The sequence below is a fragment of the Astyanax mexicanus genome, chromosome 20 (genome assembly GCF_023375975.1).
Source record: "Astyanax mexicanus isolate ESR-SI-001 chromosome 20, AstMex3_surface, whole genome shotgun sequence".
In the NCBI taxonomy this organism is placed as follows: Eukaryota; Metazoa; Chordata; class Actinopteri; order Characiformes; family Acestrorhamphidae; genus Astyanax; species Astyanax mexicanus.
This window is the reverse complement of record NC_064427.1, coordinates 29,362,436-29,383,643: the sequence shown is the minus strand read 5'-3', so window position 1 is coordinate 29,383,643 and position 21,208 is coordinate 29,362,436. Positions and strand designations below refer to the sequence as shown.

The window sequence follows — 21,208 nt, the reverse complement described above, 5'->3', positions numbered from 1 at the left end:
TTCTGAGAAGAAGAAATGAAGAAAAGCTTTGTCTGTAGATCACAGCTTGCTTATAGTAGGAATCAGGATCAACCTCTTCTTCAGTTCTGGGATCTGAAAGATTGTGATTAGTCATTGTTTAATTTTTTTTATACCAAAGTTAGAAAAAATAAACAATCACACAAAGAACACAAATCTGATTTTCACATTAACACAAAAGAGCCAATGCTGACAAAGATTGCTTATTCTGTGCTGTATTTAACTTATGAAGTACCTGAGTGACACCTACTGAACATCCTGAGTGCATCACAGGACAGTTTGAGTGTGACCTCATTTACAAAATGCTGGTTTGCTCAGTTAGTGTCTGAGAAAAACAGCTGCCAACACATTAAACAATTCGAACGCTAGTAAAGTTAGTAAAAGGTTATATATTACATTCAGCTTTGGGGAAAAAAATAAGAGACCTCTTAAAATATTCTTTTCTAAAATCCTCTGTAATGTAATCGAGAGGAAGATGGATGAACACAACCCATCAAACCAAGCTGAACTGCTTACATTTTTGCACTAGGAGTGTCAAAGTTATCCAAAAGTAGTGTGCAAGACTGGTGGAGGAGAACATGCCAAGATGCATGAAAACTGTGATTAAAAACCAGAGTTATTCCACCAAATAATGATGTCTGAACTCTTAAAACTTTATTTGCATTATTTGAGGTCTGAAAGCTCTGCATCTTTTTTTGTTGTTTCAGCCATTTCTCATTTTCTGCAAATAAATGCTCTAAATGACAATATTTTTATTTGGAATTTGGGAAAATTGTTGTCTGTAGTTTATAGAATAAAACAACACTGTTCATTTTACTCAAACAAATAGTATTTTTCTAAAAGAGCTGAATATTATCAGTCTTGATCCCATTTGTAGAACACAATGTTAAAAAACAAATAATACAATGACTTGTTGTTGTAATGTTACAGTGTGATTTTAACCGTAAAATATTTACAGATGTCATTTCATTGTTTTGGGGGGGAAAAAAACGTGAACTATATGGGCTATGATCTGCTCAAATAATTTACATGATTAATTTATTTTTAATACATCTTCAGAACTGGGTCTAGGCTCTTATGGGTTAAAACAGAACCTACAGTAGTTATCCACTATGCAATTCAATATGTAACAAAAAAAATTGTCTTTGTCCTTAAAAACTTGTTGTGGCACCTTTAGCAATAATAATAATAATGTCCAGTAAATTAGAATTGGGGTCAAAACAGATAACAGATTTTAACAGGTAATTTTTAGAGTGTTAGAGAGTGCCCTCTGGAGTCCTTAACATGAACAGTCATGATTCTCACCAGCCTCACAGAAACTTTTATATAAAAAACATTGAATTGAATTGTGTGGGATCGAAAGTTAAATGGTCAGACTGGATTATAAGATATTAAACAACCAAACAAAGGAAATTTAGACTGCCTCATTATATGAACTGTTCACTAAGACCAAGTGAATTTACTGCTGTTAATTAGTGTTAACACCACATCTTACTGCATTAAGCTGTGGGGATGTGTTAGTTAGACACCCAAAGCACAATACATTTATATGACAAGAATGAAACATAAACAAGGCACATGTATTCCATATTCCATAATGCATATAAACATTTATTACTTACTGTATATGTTTGCTGTTACAAAAAATGTTATCGGTTTACAGAAACGTTAAATCTATTTCATCACATCAGAAAGTCGGCTAAACGCAAAAGGTACAATCAGTTTGGACAGTTCATAAATAGGCACTGTATATATTCTTTCTGTTTACACACACTTACACACACAGGCTGGTTTACATTTGCACACTCACTTCAGGTCTAGATACACTTAAGCGAGACACAGACAGGTTGTGTGTCAGCTGATTTTTACAGGGATAGAAAAACAGGAATGATTATACTGTGGATAATCTGGAGGGGAAGGGAAATTGCAGAAGTTTGCTTGTGGAACTACAGGCACTTTATACAGTCTGTCTGCTACAGCTAAACATTCTTTAACAATGATAAAAATAACTAAAATAAAAACATTTGCTCTTCCAGATTCCAAGGTTATGTGGTAGCTTATAATAATTCAATCAGCAAATTTGATTTTCAAGATTTCTGCTGAGTGTAATTTACTATATTTATTCGTATGTGACAGCAGTGATATGCTGGATGATGTTTTTTTTTTTAAACAAGACAAATTAAATAAACAACATGTATTATGGGCATAAATGATTATACAAATGTACTGAAATATTAAGTATTATGATTTCTCAATAATAACGATTTTTTGATTTGGTGTCAGGCAACTGTTCGGATTTGTTGTTGGTGGGTGTCTTTTTTTTTTACACTGTCAAAGTTGACCTAAATGTGATTTAAAAATGGCAAAAAAATGCCCTTTCTGACAGTATCTCAATACTGTATATCACAGTGTGTTAAATACTGTAAATGCTGTATCTCCTGTATCATCATATGTTTTATATCAGCGGGTTCTCTAATAAGTATAAAACTGATATGAGACAATAACTATATTGTATGAGACCTTGATATTGTAGCATTTTATGAAAGAAAACACAATCACACATTAAAAAATATTTGTCAGAATGTAAGGTAATGTAATTTAAGCTAATTTCAATTTGATGCACATTATTAAAAAAAAACAAACAAAAAAACGGACATTTGGATATTTCACTGCTTTGCAATATGTATTACAATTAGAAAATATATAAATTATTTTTTACAAGATTTCTTGTCCTGATATTAATCATAAAATCTGTGTACCAAAGATTTGTAAAATAAATGATATTAAGCAGATATAATCTGACTCTTAAAGATATATCAAAGAAAATGAGATCAGATGATGTTTAAAAACATTTTTGCTGCAAACCAGTTATAGCATAATGCATGATGTAATTGGCCTTATGTAACATTGCACATATTGAAATGGCTATTGTATTTGCACTCATTGCGATGACAATGCTGAAACGATATATTGTGCAGCATCAATTAATTCCACATGATTCTAGATCACTTCTATCTGGTCCATTTATCACAAATTACTTGTATGTTTATAGACAATAAAACATCATTTAAATCAATATGTCATTAAGGCCAAAAATGAATTAAACAGTGACAGTATAACCATAAAACAACAAAATGTCAAACATCCTTATAAATATATCTATTTAGAAGTTTACTTAGCTGTTTTCTATATTACATTTAACCAAAAATCACCAAAAAAAGACCTGGCCTCGTCTTTTAATCACAAGGCCAAAAAGTGCCTGTAGTTCCAGGAAAACCCCCTGCTGTTTATTCTGCACCATGAATATATGTCTTTGCATATCTTTGCTTAAAAGATAACAAACAAAATAATAAAAAAGTAGAATTAAAAAAACAGACAATAAACAGAGTGAGAAGCTGGACTGGACACTGGGCAACAAGCACACACAGCCATCTTTCCATCCAGATTTAAAGGATGATGTAACTTTAGTGCACATTCCATGTTTTAGAGTGCATAAACAAAGTCAGAAAACACCGAAAACAGGAAAATACCACATAAAGAACCTACAAAATATTTTAACACAAATACAACAGAAACAGCAAAAAAAGAAATCAGAGATCAGTAACTTTAAAGTGTGCTACATTAGCTCATTTTTCAATTCATGTCTTCCATAACAATAACTCCTATTTCCATAGTTTGTTCTTTGATCTTTATGAATAATTAGGGTGTAAAAAAGGTCATGCCTTAACAAACATGCACACATTCACTAAATCAAGAATTTGACCAAATCAGTAAACTCAGTAAAGAGGTAGTCTGCCTGCAGTAGCATTTCTCCAAATCATTAACCATTGCCAATTCTGTAACAGCTCACATACAGCTGGGAAAATAGGCTGTCAATAAATAAAGCTAGTGATTAGGAGGATTAAATGAAAATTGGAAACCTTGTTCTTTTTTAAACACAGAATCAAAGATATTACTTTGTAATTGTATTTTTATGTTGAGTAACCCTGTCTAAGCCAAACACCCCCGGAATACACCAACACCCACAATACAAACATGCGTTTATATGAGTTTATAGTGTACTTTATCAGTTCATTAATCTGACAACTTTACCTTCAATTTATTATTAATTAACATTAGATTTTTTTTTACATATTTTCTGTTAATGGACATTTAACAGTGTTTATGGCCGCAACATTATAATGAATTGTAAAATCAGAATACCATTTTAATGGATTCTAGTTAAACATAACAGAGGGTTTATCCAATTTCTTGGGCATTTTGAATTTGCAGTGGTGTTCTTTAAGATCGTTAAGGCCAAATGGTTTCATATTGGTCTGGTGCACAGCAGAACTTAAACTTTAGCTGTTCCAATTTAATCAATGAGCCCTCCATTATTATGGTACATTTGTATGACTATAGGCAAGTCACACAGTTTTCTTGCTAAGCACAGAACAAACACCACAGAGTAAATGTCATCTAACCCACCACCACCTAAAAACTCTACTTTTAACCTGTTTTCATTTTAATTTGGTACGATTTGAAACACATAAATTTACTTCTATGTTTGAAAAACGTTCAGAATATAACCCCATTAATATCTAAAGTGTATTTTGCAAAATCTGTAAGAGACAACAGCCAAAATCCAAACATTTTTTGGGTTGCCTCACATTTCAGTGGCCAGATGTTCTCACACCTTGGACAGCAGGCCAGACTCAGGAGCACTGGCTTTAATGATGTTCTGGATCTCTTTGAATTTGGGATGTTCTTTGTCGGCTACAAGCTGGAGCAGGACAGACTCGCTGGTGGTGATTAAGATTCCTGTTCGAGCTAGACGCTGAAAGACAAAGAGCTTTTATTAGGCCTTTTATTATTAGCTTTTATTATTTATTAGCTTTTATAAGTTCTCATCAGCACTAAGGACTAAGGATATGGAGTGCTGTTCTATTCCCTGCCCAGTACATGCCAGTGTTTTCACTTCTCCAACTAATCTGGACCAGTTTCCAAACAGTATCTGCTTCATGGGTCATCATACCTGATAGAGAGAGATATAGCAGTAGTTTCTCTGAAAGGGATTAAGTCTACTCTTGCACTACAAGACATTTTCAGTGTAGAAAGGAAAAAAAAAACAGTGTTTTCAAAGTGATCCTCTCTCGACCAGTAAAGAATATTTTGTGTGCTAATATGCCTTATGCTAAGTACAATTGCACAGCTCCTAATTATTCTGAAAACCAATCCCGTAATATTGTTCTACAGCATCGGTCTGTATCATTTTTTTTTTGTTTTAGTTCAAATACTGGTTCCATATTTTTCAGCTTGTCCAGAAATGCATGTATAAAATGCGTCCTTTATGATAATCATAAACTCATTTTAAGGCCAGTTTTTACCTTTATAGATACAACTGTATATCATATGAGCCGGAAAAGACAAAAGATTGGTCTGAGAGGCTTAATATCCATCTATTTGAGGAGATCTTGGTGATTTATGATGTGTAAATTGCATTTATATATATGTTAACTACATTATCCTCAAAGTTTCAGAACACTAAGAAACCAAACTTGAAAACCTGACTTAAAAACATTTGGGTAAAAGTTGGCGCATGGCTTCTTTTATGACAATGTTATATGTGGGTGTTTTTGTCAGTCTTTCCGGCATTCTTCAAGGCAGAATTCATTAAACTCAACAAGAGATTAAAATCAATACTTGTGTATTTGCAAATGTCCCGATCCAAAGCATAAACACTTTGTCAGATGGGGACCCAAGCAATGAGGCTTGAAATGAATGTATTTCCAATAACACAATATATCTGAGTGAAATGCAGTTATACATATTTTTAGACAGTAATCCTCATATTGATTGTGTGCAGAGAAACAGGCTAAAAATTACAATTCTCTGCCCTAACTGTTCCTACTGGAAAGTTCACTAAACAAACAGAGACCAAATGAGAGACAATAATCAAACTATTAGCTAAAATTGCCTAGACATAGTTATTTTGAGGCTAACTAGACTTTATATAAGCATTACAGCATTTTAGAAACATTAGAGAAGCATAAAGGTGCTGAAGGGTATGAACAGAATTAAATGGAAAAATCTCATACCATTTGCCATGATTAATTCTAGCAGAATGAGTTGAGAAACATCTAAAACACAAACATCTGCTCAGAAACAATCAAACGCTATCAAAGTGGGTTCAGCATCCTTTCATGTAGCAACAAATCGCTCAGGCTGCGACCCACATGCTTTTCTAGCCTGAAACTAAACACTCTACTCTAATGATGACAAACTCAATCTGCTACTTCTTCACTGAAGAAAAGATCAGAGAATAAACTACACACACAGACACACACACTTCTCTATATTTATTTATTTACAGAATTATTATTCTATGATATATTGGACAAAATTTACACACTACTGCTGAACTGTAGAGAAAGCAGTATGTTTGGTTTTACCTTAATTCTGAGTCACCTGAAACTCAAAAAGAGAAACAGTGCAACCCATCTGTGGTGCTACTTCTCCAGCTCCTGCTGTGATTATTTATTTAAATTGAATTTTTGTGCTTCATATTTATTTCATTATTTAATCATTTTATGTTTTGTTAGTTTGTTTAATTTTGGTCCTGTGACACTCAATTATTTTATCAATCGTCATATTTTTCTTCCATCAACACACCCTTCCAGTAAAAAAAAAAATATTTTAAAACTTTTTTGTGGTCCGCCACGTAATGGCTTGGAAAATATCTGGCCCGCAGCTAAAAATTATTGCCGACCCCTGGCCTATACTATTTTTTATAAGTTTTTTTTTTATTTTGAGTGGCTTTATGAAGACATGCAGTCTAAATAAAACACATTTTACTTTTTTAGTGTAAAATTGTTGTCCAATATATAATGCCTAAAATATATAAAAGCAGAAATGGTTGATGTATGTTTTTTGTTAAATCTGTTTAAATATCCAGGTAGGTATCCACATCTAGGTGTTTGTTACCTCTAGTGCAAACATTCTGTCCATCATGCTCCTGGAGGAAGTTGCGTCAGCTACAATGTGGACTTCATAACCTCTTCCTATCAGGTCCAGAGCCGTCTGCTGTATACACACGTGAGTCTGCATACACAAGATCAGAGTTACATTAGAGTTAGTTATTTGTTTATCATGTGTCATCATATATGTATTATTATATACTATTTTAGGATTACAATCTAACAACAGAGGAAACAGTTATAAGACTATAAGAAATAAGAACTTTATTTCACTAGGTGGCAGTAACTATCAGCATCACTAACAGTACTGCTTCAGTTCCACTCCTCTGGAAAATGAACAGCAATAACACAGACAAAGCAGGACAGTCTCTAACCTCCACTCCAAACAGGACGATGCTACGGACTCCAGGCATCTCAGCCAGGGTGGCCTCCACCTCCGGCAGCACCATGGAGAACTTGGTTTTAGGAAAGACCATCTTGGCTCCTGTCAGGTCCATCTCCTGCACCGTGCTGCCCAGGCCTTTAGGATACTGCTCAGACACGATCACAGGTATTCCCAGAATACGAGCTCCCTGCAGCTAAATTCCACAAGAAAAACTACTTACAATAAAACACAGCATTTAACAATACTGATTCAGGAGCTTCAATGACCACATTAAATGACCACAGGAGCATCTAAAAAATTCTATAGATGTATTACACAAAGAGTGATCTATTTTAAGCATGTATTTTTTTTATTGTTGATTATGGCGTACAGCCAGTGAAAACTCAAAAATCAGTGTTTCAGAAAATGTGAATATTATATAAGACCAATTGATACTTTTGGCAGAGTCGGCAGTGTGCTAAGTCCTGCTGGAAAATGAAATCTGCATCTCCAAATTGTCAGCAGAGGCAGAAAATTGCACTGACATGTCTCTCCAAACTTCACACTAGACCTCAAGCAGCTTGGACTGTGTGTCTCCACTCTTCCTCCAGACTCTGCTCCCTTGATTTCCAAATGAAATGTAAAATTTACTGAGGGTCAGTGATGGTTTGGAGAGTCATGTCATCTACTTTTCAATGATATTCTATTTTATTTTATGCACCTGTATATTAAGTGATACTTGTACATGTTTGTAATTCAATAATTGTGTGTACACCTGGTAGGACAATAACATTATCGATTTAACATGCGATAATTATGAATGTGACCTTAAATCAATGTTTCTGACTTAACTATTGCCCCTTATGCTTATATTTTGTCACCAATGTTTTAACAGCATTCTTGCTATTCATTTTCTGATGTGTTAGAAATCAACAAAAATAATTTTAAAAATGACAGTATTAGACATAGAATTGCAAAAAACTAAACTAAGCAAAACACTAAAAACTCATTTGAAATAATATTAATTGCTCTGTAAAACAGTGTAAATACAATTGTATGTAATTATAAATCAATATATAAGTGGCATAAAACTGCCTTGAATGACAATGTTACAATTACTTCTGAGACAATATATTGTCATTTTCTGTGTTTCCTTTTGGTTCTTGCCAGGTCACTATTCACTATTATTAATAAACAGATTTTCTTATCTTGTTAGATTAAAAAAAATATATATATTTATATATATTTATATATATTTTTAAATAAAATAATAAAAACACAGTTTAAATAGTAACATTAACAGGTGTAACATGTCTTGTGTGCTGCAGATGAACCAGGTTATTAGCTCCAAGTCTGCTATAATACGAAACATAATGAAAAGTCAATTTGTTCTACTTAAGCGCAGGGCTGTACAATATGTCATCAGTTCATTATTTTAGCGGTAATGACCCCTGCAATATTGATATTGCAAATGGCTGTTTTATGCAAATAAGGCTGATAAGATGAAAACAGAGGGTGTTAGTTTCTCTATGATGCACCATTTTACAACAAACCAGTATAAATCTTTACAAAAATTATGCAGAAATTATGAAAACTGTTTTATAGTTTTTATAGTTCTTTTTAATTAGTGAGGACATGCACAACCAACAGACTAAACAATTGTAAGATGTGCAGGAAGGTCATTTTTAGAATATGCACACATAAAGTAAAACAATAAAGTATACAGTGTCTGTCTGCTCTTAATGCTCCACAATATAGACAAAATTGCCCAGATTGTCCTTATATTGCATCATGTTGCAATTTTGTCTGGGAATAAATTATTCATAGTTTCACTCTGTGCATTTATTTTATATATATATATTTTTTTTAATGTGATTTTGCTCACCCCTACTGTAGAGCTAGCCCCAGCCACTAAGATTTGCTCTAAGACTCTGTATCATCCATATTTTAATCAAAATCTGTGACGAGAGTAGCTTAATTACATGAATAATTGAGCAAGTAATTGAGCATGAGGATATGTTCTTTTTATGATTTCCAAAACTGCATAATCAAGTGGTAAATAGGATTTTAATGACTGTGTGTACATACCATTTATTTATTTTTACAGAACTTTGGGTACAATTCCCCAATTAAGAACACTATTTGGATGATTTATTTATTAACAAATAAAGGATTAAACTATATAATTTGGGCAAATTGCTGTAAAATGACAGTATAACTAAGAATGAAGTTAAAAGAATGAAGAAAAAGTGATCATATACAGCTCTGGGAAAAAAATGAATAGACCACTTCAGTTTCTGAATCAGTTTCTCCGATTTTGCTATTCATAGGTATATGTTTGTGTAAAATGAATATGGTTGTTTTATTCTATAAACTACATACAACATTTCTCCCAAATTCCAAATAAAATTAGTGTCATTAAGAGAAATGGCTGCAGTGCTTTCAGATCTTAAATAATGCAAAAAAACAAACAACAAAAAAAAAACAGTTCATATTCATAATGTTTAAGAGTTCCGAAATCAATATTTGGTGGAATAACATTGTTTTTTAAGCAAAGTTTTCATGCATCTTGGCATGTTATCCTCCACCAGTCTTTTAAGTCAATTAAGCCATCCACTCACTAGGAATATTTACTGTTAAGTAGTCATTTACTCATTTGCCAAACCACACAGGCAAGTAAATGTAACTAGAGTATGAGTAGGGCAATGCATTGAATGCATCACTGAAAATAATACTAAGACATCTTTTATTATATTATTATTTTATGAAATTATTATGACATCAGCTTTTTGCAAACTAGGATGATGGCAGCTGGCTGACGGACTACTTAGATGATGACTAATTCATTAAAAGGACCAGCCTTCTTTTAAATTGTCTAGGAGTCAACAATCTCTCACCGGGAGGTACACAAGAGTAGGCATAATTTTTTTCGTAAACGAGTGTTAATAACAATAATTTAAAAAGGGGGCTGGCTTTGCCTTAGAGAACAGGGCACTGTGGTTGGTTTCTGTATTCAATAGCGGTCAGCTCGCACAGTACATGCCAGCCAATGATGTCTCAAAGACTACACATCAGTGCAATCAATACTCAGGTGAACAACAAACAAGAAAGAATATGACATTATGTGCACTATCCTGTTGGAAATTCAAGAGCACTGTTCTTTTTTCATTAAAACTAGTGCTATTGAGCATCCCGCCTTTAACGGCTGGGTTGACCTCAATCTATGACTGAAATGGATTATGCAAGATAAAATCCAGGTCCTAGAAACACAGGGAGGAAAAGGAGCACAAACAAAGTGTCCTGACGTCAGACACGACCCAGTCAAACCGAATGATGAACTGTGTGTTGAAGGGAGCTCATGGAAGCAATAAATAATAAAAAAAGGCCTGAAGACTATAAACTGTCATGTCATGTCAGATCTTTCCTGCCTTAGAAAATAGGGGTCATCACATAGAGTAGGGCTGAGTCTGGGCACTGTCACTGAAATGTTTATAAGCACACCAGACAGCAAAGGTCTAGTGACCATGAAGAATGGATTGTGATGGAAAGAGTGAGAGAGCGGGAGAAAGAGACAGACAGAAAGAGAGAGAGAAAGATGAATGAGGTCAGACAGAGGAAGACAAGAGTCTTACCAGCCTCTGGCCCACGCTGATGATGTCACCAAAGTACTTGATGGCGGGCCTGAACCGTTCCTGCATGTCGCAGCAGAAGAAGGCGGTGGTGGCCGGGGAGATGTTGCCCAGCGTTGTGATCTACAGGAGGGGAGAAAAGAGTAATTACAACCTGGAGCACACAGCAGTTCACCTTTTGTGCTATTAATATCACAGTAAGCTCTCGGGACTGTATTGTTTCCCGTCAACTGATTATGGGAGTAATGCGTAATCTACTCTGGGTTCAGCTCATGCATTCAGAGATACGCTGCCTACACCTGATTTTCTACCTCTATTGGGATGGGCTTTATTTAAGAAGAGGATAATAGAATATAATACAATATAATATGCTATAATAGAGGAGGGTCGTCATCAGGCAGGCCCAATCAAAAGGTCACATATCTAGAGCACTGTACCAAAGCACCATAGCTAGAGAACATTCGGTATTAACCCATATGCTGCCTCTAAATCCACTATACATATAATGGTACATTATACCACACATTGCAATCTAGGGGGAAAAACAACCAGGACATCTAGGATTTAAGCAAGCACTGAAGGTCAATCTACAGTCGATATATTGCTGTTTTCCTCACACACAAATTCACTGTTTTGCCTTTATTTCTGCCCACTTTCACACAGAAACAGATGTCACACCAAAGCTGTAAGCCTCTGAGGATTATGTGGCCTATTTTGTAAAATCAGACACACTACAACTTCGGCTTTAATGCACTTGCAGGGTGTAAACAAGTCATGCTATAGCCTGTGGTTGTGTTTATATGGGCCCTAGGGGACTCATAATAATAAGGGAACATGCACTATAACTTAACAGCAGCTATACACTACACTACACGACTAGTGTTGTAGACAAGACTAAGACTAAGAGCCAAATCCAAGTCAAGACCAAGACTGGAACACATCAGGTTCAGAGTTCAGACTGAGGAATTTAAAGGATTTAGTAGTCAAGTCTGAATCAAGAGCAATAGATTTAATTGTGAAGTCTGATTCAAGACCAAGACCAAATTATATTCTGTTCAAGTACAACATTTAATAATATCTAGGCTAAATTATCATCATATAAACCAAATATGCAAAAATGTGTTTGATGTTTTCTTCTGTTTGAATTAATTAAACTTGTGTTTTGATTAATAAACTTTACCTCAGACAGACCAGCAGTGGAGTCGGATGGTCTCGGGAAATGTTCGAGTCCACCACACCCCAAAACTCAGACACACTCAAGTTCAAACGAGGTCGAGACTGAGACAGGACCAAGTCTAGACTAATAGAAACAACGCTGTTCCTGTCGGCGCGCTGGATACAGTGTAGAGCAGTATGTAGACCACTGGCTACAACATGACAAGGGCAGAGAGGTCTTATCAACTGAACGACTTAAGTAGTAACTAGCTAGGTTAGCTAAGCTAACTCTAAAACAACAGCACGACTGGTTAAGCTAGTTGAGCTTAACTATGACAGTAAAACTCTGCTTGCCGTTTTTCTGCACTTTCGTTTTCACTGCCACTACACAGTTTTACGCTACGACATGTAGGGAACAAATAAGGGAACACATGTAGGTCACAGAAAGGCGGTGAGGGTACAGAAGGGGGTAAAGGTGGCGGAGTGGGGCTACAGTGTGTGTGACCTGTATTTCAGACACTACAGTGAAAGTGAGAGACAGTGAGAGAATGAGACTGGAGGCTAGACAGCAGAGCAGAGCAGATATACGCCGCTTGCGCCTGTCTGTCTGCAATGCTCTGCTCACTTGCTCTCAGTCTCAGACCCATATAAACCTGTAACCATCCACATAAAGCAGCCTTACGTCCGTCTGCAGCGGCACCAGCCTCAGCCTGCACTTCTCGGAGATGGTGAAGCTCTTGGGCAGGTCGATGTACTGCCCCCACTCCTCAGAGAACACCTGCATCAGGAACTTGCGGTGCACGTCCACCTGCGGCCCGTATATCGACAGAAACTTCTGGATAAGAACCTCATAGCCCGAGCCGGCGGGCACTGTGGTGGGCCGCGAGAACACCGAGAGAGACAGCAGCACCGGGACCGAGCTTCCGCCGCCGTGCGAGTGACCGTCCGCCATGATGCTGTGAGAGCGCGCCAGTGGGGGAGCTCGCGCTCCTCCAGCCCAGAGCTGCGAGGCACGCGGGTCCCAGTCAGGCCACGCCCACCGAGCCACGTGGGTCACCCGGTATCCAATCGCTATTGTACTGTCTGATTCTCTTTCTCACTGTTATACTATCTATCTGTCACATTTTTTTTCACATTCTCTTACTATGTATGTATGTATATATATATATATGTATTTATTTTTTTTTCCTCATATGGTGTCTCATCACTTAATGCAGTCAGATCCTCACAATAATCCAAAATCGTAGTAGAAAGCCTTCCCTGGACTAAAGGCAGGACAAACACACACAAATACATACAAACATATATATTTTTAAATATTTTAATATTAATATTTTAGATGAAATATGAATAAGCATTGTTTTAATTCACTTGTTCTCATGTTACAGTTTAAATGCAACAAAAAAATACCACATTAGAAGTTCTTAATGACCTGTATTATTCTTGTGTTTTAGGTCTTCTTCTTATGAATCATACAAAATACCCCAACAGTGAATGAATAACAGACTCACCTGTGCACTATCTTGAATTTGTTGTACTCTTCAGCTAAAATTTCAGGATTTCATGAGGTTTAACTGTTGTCCGTTTTTTCCATTTCTCTAGGTATGAAAGCACTGTAACTGGTTAGTTTTTTTGGACACACGCATGTTGATCAATTTCAGATATTTTATTATGAGTAGACAATGACTCATCCTGTGGGTGTGGCTCACATTGCCCCAAGTGTTACCAACTACATTAACCTGAACCCTGGTAATAAGTGTAAATCCCTTTTCAAACAGGACTAGATTTGCATGGGGGAACAGGGGGAAATAATTTTACAACAGGACAATAAGAACTGTCAGTATAAATCCAGTACTACATGCTTGATACAGAAGGAAGATCTACCTAAATAAACTAGGAAAAAAATGTGTGGGGCTTAGTAATTTGGGAAAAGGACACTTAAAAGTACAGAATACAGCAAATTATTATAGAGATATTTAGTAAATATCATACATGCTGCATTTAACAAATAAATACTAATACTTTAAAGTTATATTGTAAAGTTTGTAAAAGCCCAGCCCTACACAATGCAAAATATAATTTTTCTCCAATATCATGCAGCCCTAGTTTAAATGACTTCTTGATTAATTAAAGTTGTTATTTCTGCAGGTCCTGAGATAATGGGAAACTAATGGGAAGAGAGGTTGGAGGGAAAGGGAGTGAAAATGTAAATAAATGTTTTATTCTAATACAGAACATTTTAAAGAAACTCAGGGATGATGTGACAAATGAACACTGACAAGCAATAATAATGAAAAACATTTATTTAGAGAACAATTTAAAAAGCCAAAAAACGAAAAGAAGACAAAGCATCAAAAATGTAGCTTATATCTAAAAGAAAAAAAGAAGCATAAAACAGATAAAAGCACAAAGACATCAAAACACTACATACTATATAATTATTTATAATTAATAAACAATGTAAATAAAGACAAAATGGAAATACGTAATTCTGAGATACAATTAGAAAATATAAAAGTTAAATTGCTTCTACGTGCACCCAAACTGGTGTGTGTGTGTTTGTTTCATACTGTATACTTAGCCAGGGGTCGCAGAGAAGATGGCAGAGAGATGGTCTGTAGTTGAGGTGCCCAGACAGTCGTGCGAGAAAGAGTAAAGAGTAAAATGAATCAATCATTTGAAAGCTCAGTAAAAAGCCCTCAGTTAGAGCTGTGTGTGTGGGTGCACTCACCAGAAGACAGGTGAACAGGGATATGGAGCTTCTTTGAGGTGATCTCCAAGCTGGTGTTGAAGGGATTGGATGATTCCAATCTGCCACACTGTAAAGGACCAGACCTTATCGGTCCCATGGGTAAACCACTCACGAGAAAGGTCCAGAAGTGTTCCTTTAAAACAAAACAGACAGTAAATAAGGATATGGAGGATATTGGGATATTGAAAAAAAAGTATGGAAACTGATAGTTTTAGTAGTAAGCTTGAACTTTCAAAAATACAAAAATATATTCAAAATAAAAATAAAAGTCTATCAAATGTTTTTTCAGCCTATATATAATTTTGATTAAATTCAGAAATTGTTTTAAACAATTTTCACTTTGTGTATTTTAATATTTGATATCTTATATTTTTTAGGGTCTGATTGTATGTTTTTGAAATCAGGTTTTTTTTCAGGGTTAAATTTTTTTTTTCTTTTCACTTTCAGATCACAGTTTTCAAGTTTCAAGTGGCATCAAAGGAAAGTGACGTGGTACAATGAGTCACAGCATAGCAAATATGGTTGAGGACCTATGCCGGAGGACCTCAATGTATCTGCATTAAGTACATGTTGAGCCGCGCAGCTCAGATATGCTCCATTTGTTCGCGTTTGTGCTCTTGTTCGGGTCTGCGAATTTTCACTTCCATAGTAAAATAGTGTCCACGTAATCATCTGAATAAAGCATAAAAGTGGTAAGAATGTGTTTAAATGCTCATTAAAACTTTGGGACTGTATAGTCTCCCCACTTTCGCTAAATTGGGTAAATGCATGAATAATGTTTAATTTATTGCTGATATAAATATACTACGCTACATTTCACAGCCAGTCTGTGGTATTTTATATCAGCTATAGTTGCACCATGGAAAATGTTTCCCCCTATATTGAGGTTAGAGTGCATTTACTTCTTACTTTTACAGAAGTAATTAGTCTTATTCTATAGTTTTTTTTATACATACAGTTGTTTACAGCAGAAAAGGAACATTTCTTCCCTCCCTGTTTGTCTTTCTTTGCCTCTTACTAGTTTTGTACTAATCTGCCATGTGCTTTAATGCATATCAATGTTTTGTTTGGGTTAATGTCTACTCCCTTGTACCAGCAATTTATTTAATGATTGCAGGTGTTTGACAAGTTTTCCATTTAACGTGGGCCAAGTGTTGCCAAATTGTGTCTGTATATTTAGCAGTTTTCTGGTAATGGAAGTTCCTGCTTCAGTTTTCAATAAATCTTCATACATGCGTTTGTGTTGTTTTGGGATTTTTCTGGATGATCTTTTCTTAGTCCAGCAGTGACACTGGGGACTAAAGACTGCTGTGTCTGAACTGTGCATACCAGCACAACAAATTAAAATAAACAAATAACAGCTGATTTGTGGGAGTCCTGTATAAAAAGTTTTATATGAAGTAAATGATATAATACTTAAATTAAATATACATAAGGATCACATATTTTAGTGGTATATTTGTTTTTGTATATGGTAATCTAGATATAGATTATCAGCATTATTACTGTACCTTAAACCCACTCCAGCTTTATTAAACTATAGCGGAAGTACTCTTCTCAGACTCTGGTTAAATATGTTTTCCCTGTGTTCAGAAAACTATAAAATAAGACTCATTAGTTCTGTAAAAGTAAGAAGTAAATGCAATCCAACCTCAATATAGAGGGAAACATTTTTCATGGTGCAATTATAGTATCAAAGCTGATATAAAATAATACCACAGACTAGCGGTGCAATGTACGGTAGTATATTTATATCAGCAATAAATTAAACATTACACATGCATTTAACCTATTTAGCGAGTGTGAGGAGACAGTCGCAATACACCTACTCTCTGGAGTCTAAACAGAATAATGTAGCTTAGCTTTATATAAAACAGTATGGTTAAATCCACTAGAACAGTTAAACGCAGTCTGTTACACAGAACCAAATCTAGTAATTGTATGTTTTTAATGAGCATTTAAAACCCATTCTGACCACTTTTTATGCTTTAAGTGATTATGTGGACACTATTTTACAACCAACGTAAAAAAATTGCAGACCCTATGCTGTGACTCATTGTACCATGCCCCTTTCTTTTGATACCACGGCCCTACACAAAATTTAGGCCAAAACTTTGAAACTTAAAAACTGTGTTCTGCCTGTAGTATTTGCTAAAATTCCATACCAGAGAACTCTGTCTAGGAGCCTTTTTTCAACACGCAAGCACAGCCAAAGTCCAGAAGATCTGTGTGTGTGAGTGAGTGTGTGAGAGAGAGAGAGAGAGAGAGAGAGAGAGAGAGAGAGAGAGAGACTTACAGGCAGCATTTCATCATTTCGGTAATCTGCAAACACTGAACACCCCTCCTCGTCTTCTGCTCCAGCTTCCCTAGAGAGAGCGGGCACACAGGGTCTCTGTCCTTAAACACATTCATTGTGGACTCACCGCTCTGCTCTCCCATATCTGCCCTCCTCTTAACATCCTGGAAACCTCCACTGCTGCTGATCTTCCTCTTTCGGGTAGGGGTGGAGAAGGTGGAGTGATGCTGGGTCTTCTAGGACTGGGCCTGAATTTACAGAACAGAGAGATATGTAGATTTACTTTCACATAGTTACTGTAGTCCTGTAATAGTTTATACTGGTTTTAGCTTTTATGGGATCCTGGGCAAATGCCTGATTCATCACCTCCCATACCATTTTAAACACTACCTGTATTTGTAATGAAGGTATTAGCTAGAAAATAAAAAAGTAACTAACTAGTAAGTAAAGTAAATAACTAGTATAATATTTATTGCTAATAACTACCAGATTTAGATTAAGCAAAAATGAAAGACAACCAAAATTGAGATAAAAGATTTTGCTTGACAATACTGCCAGTTGACATTCTAAAAACATGTAATTTTCACAATTTATCAACTATAATCTGTTTTTTGCTCGCTTACACACACACACACACACACACACACAAACACACACACACACACACAAACACACACACAAACATATATATATATATATATATATATATATATATATATATATATATGGCTTTTTTAAAATCAAATAACCGGTTGATCTTTACTCTAAAAATCACAGAATAAAAGAGGTCTGACATAGCTTAGCTACCATACTAACGTATAGATACCTTATATAGATAGTTATATTTTACCAGCAAACAAGCTGTTCAAAGCCAATAGGGTAAACTGCACTGCAGAGTTTTAAAGTTAGATTAAAGGATGAAAGTAGTATTTTTGTGTTGCAAATACTATTTGTACACGGTGAACATAGTCACACTTCCATTAAATTATGCTAACATTACTAACATGTTTTAAAGCAATTGACCTATAAAGATAGTGAACCAAGTTTATGAAATACCACACTACTGCAGTACAGATGTATTCACTGCTAAATAATTCATCTCAATAATAATAATTCATCTCTAAAAAGCTCTTAACGAGTATAGGGAATGTTTTTTACTGGCTTTCAGCAGCCTAATCTTTAAATACTTAATTAGCTATATATTTAAAACCCCTCCAGTCCAGTAACAGCTGTGTTTATTTGGTTTCTAAAATCACTGGTTAGCTGCGGGTGTAACTTTACAGACAGCAATCTCAGCTCATAATTATGCAGCTACACAGCTTTAATAAAATCTCCTGCTCTTAACCAAATATCCAGCACAACAAACCCAGCTTTAAACCCAAACCATCGCTGTTTAAACAGAGACAGAGGAGAAGTTTTCTTTCAGGGTTTTCTTACAGAAACAGCGAGGGTTACAAAAAGAACGGAGTGTTTCCCCCTGCGTGTTTACTAATCCGTTACTATCCATTAAACTAACTTGCACATTAAGTTGATTTACAGGGCTAACCTGTTAGTGATAGTAAGTTAGGTAAAATCGAGGCTCTAAGAGTCTCGCGGCTCGAGTTTACGAGGCGTTTGGGGACAGTATAACCAAAACAGCTTAGTTAGCTAAGTTAACATACTTTGTACATAAACTGCTTCCAAAAATGTGAAAGTAACATCGGCTTACCTCTTTCTTCATGTAAAATCCACAACAACCTTTTTTTAAAATATAAAATCCAAATTTGGCGCATGCGCAGACGGCCGCTAAATTTGGCGCATGCGCACACTTTTTAACATTAACCAGATTATCATACTTTAGTTCAGTATTAATAATGAGCCCAGAAGTTAAATATCTACCAAATCCCCGCAGGATTAGACTGGAGAACCGAGAGGCGCTCTTTCAGTCCTGTTAGGTATTTTAACTAGCGTTAGCTAACTGGCTGTTTCAGCTCTCGGTGAAGCGCGATCTTATTACTGAACTACAGCGTGGTTTAAAAGCAGCTGCTGATTGAGAAAAAAAAAACACACCCTGTGCTGGGAGAGGAGCTCGTGAAACAGCTCTTAAACAGCGCTGGGTGTTTTGATTCTGAACGAGCAGCTGCTGCAGGTAATCGGGCTAACTGTAGCTAATTAGCTTAGCCAGCCATCCTCCACTCGCTAGCTCGCTAGCATTAGCTATCTTACAGCGTTATTCGCCATTAACACGCTTTAAATAGTCTTACCACGCTGTAGCTTAGCATTATAAGAAGACCGCGCTTCACCGAGAGCTGAAACGGTCAACTAGCTAAATTACTCACCGGGACTGAAAGAGCTCCTCAGCGCTACTCTCCTCTAATCCTGCAGGGTAATCACTACTGGTGCTGGAGGCCCACCGCTCCGCCTGTTTTAGTGCCGCTGTTTTAAGACTGAGAGGCTTTTAATGAAAACAGAGTAAAGCGGAAACACAGTAAAGAGCAGCGCAGCGGACCTTCAGCACCAGAGTGAAGAAATACTGGATTATTTAACCAAACATTAATGATTGTTCCCAATAAATTACACCGGGGGTTCTAGCTCCTACAAACTCCCTGAAGATCCCGAAGAAAAGGGCGTCTTTTTTGTTGCTACTGAGTGAATCAGTGGAGCCACGACTATTCAAAACTGGGATGTTGTTGAGCGAAAGGTTTTTGATTTGTGTTTTAATGTGTTTAATTATTTTCTAAACACTCATATGTGTTATAAGTATAATAAGTAGTTATAAGTAGAAGAATAATCATAATTTAATATGAACAATTAAAAATATTATTTTAATTATATTATATATCATGCCTCAAAATCTAAGATCTCACCCTTTTTTCCAGTGACTTTGGTTTCTTCCAATAGTCACAGAAACGTTGACGGGGGCGGGGCTGGAGTGGATAAACTGGGCCATAAAAAAACAGTTTCTAACATATCTTGGTCTGAACAGTAGTAACAGTTTAAAAAACACATTGACTGTTTAGAAATCATTTACACTAGAATTCTAATAAAATTATAACACACCATAAAATGTTATATATATATATATATATATATATATATATATACATATTAAACATTTTACCAGTGTCATTGGCTCATTAATAAATGTTTGAAGATGTAAGAAGCTGCCAAATGTTTAAAATTAACAAGCTTGTTTTCCAGAGGACAGACTCCAGCTGCAGCCGGTAAACAGAGATATGGAAATAATCTTGAATTGTCAGCTATTGAGCATAGTTTGCAATGTCGATTTAGCATAGTTTATTTTGTAGAGCCCAATACACATCATTAACCTCTTAACACGCCCTGGCCCGCCGGTGGGCCAGAAATATGTCATTATTAATATCTGGCTGTGTTTATGAATTATTATAGACACCCAATATGCAATTTTAAAGCTTAGAATCTCTGCTTTTCAGTTATTTAGCTGTATATCCTTTCAGAAAATAAACATTTAGGGTGAAATATGCCTTGTTTATTAGAATTATGATTCATAATTACAATATTTGCATTTTTTATACATGTTATATTCAGTGTTGGGCATGTTACTTTGAAAAAGTAACTAGTTACTAATTACTTCTCCAAAAAGAGTTACTAACAGAGTTACTCCACTATAAAAGTAACTAGTTACCAGTAAAAGTAACTATTGCCTTACTTTTATGTTACTTGTCCTGTAAAAAAAAAGAACAAAAGAAAATAAATTATGTAATTACTATTATTATTGGAAAAATAACAAGCGAAAATAAACCCAAAATGTTGACAAAAATATAATCTAACAAATTTCAAAAAAAGAAACGAAAAACTCCACACGACCAAAGAAAATTACTAAGACTTGTACTGAAAAAAACCCGGAAAAAGCTAATTCGCGTCTGGGGATAAAATTAAACAAACCAAACCACACTCAAAGGAAAAATGTATATATAAACAAAACAAAAGAATGGACAAAAACAACAATCTAATGACCGTTAAAATGGTATTAATATAACAGTTTAACAGCTGGATTAAACAGCTTCACCAAGGAGGAAA

At 35.4% G+C, this 21,208-nt stretch overlaps 1 protein-coding gene and 1 long non-coding RNA gene across 4 annotated transcripts; both read right to left on the bottom strand.

The window, feature by feature from the left end:
* Positions 1–1,608: 1,608 nt before the first annotated feature.
* Positions 1,609–13,119, bottom strand: isoc1 (isochorismatase domain containing 1). Its single transcript, XM_007252445.4, has 5 exons — positions 12,805–13,119; positions 10,971–11,090; positions 7,349–7,552; positions 6,982–7,098; positions 1,609–4,834 (listed from the first exon to the last, which is right to left on the bottom strand). Exons 1-5 carry the CDS (start codon positions 13,072–13,074, stop codon positions 4,688–4,690), a joined length of 858 nt encoding a protein of 285 aa, XP_007252507.2. The 5' UTR covers positions 13,075–13,119; the 3' UTR covers positions 1,609–4,687.
* A 1,276-nt stretch (positions 13,120–14,395) lies between these two features.
* On the bottom strand, positions 14,396–19,771 carry LOC111195079 (uncharacterized). 3 transcript variants are annotated; one of them, XR_002651478.2, is made up of 4 exons: positions 18,879–19,771; positions 17,171–17,418; positions 14,854–15,007; positions 14,396–14,737 (listed from the first exon to the last, which is right to left on the bottom strand). It is a non-coding gene; the product is annotated as an uncharacterized LOC111195079 (long non-coding RNA). The 3 variants fall into 3 exon arrangements; XR_002651477.2 differs by lacking the exon at positions 18,879–19,771 and having other exon boundaries at positions 14,398–14,737; positions 17,298–17,864; XR_002651476.2 differs by lacking the exon at positions 18,879–19,771 and having other exon boundaries at positions 14,398–14,737; positions 17,171–17,863.
* Between the last annotated feature and the right edge of the window lie 1,437 nt (positions 19,772–21,208).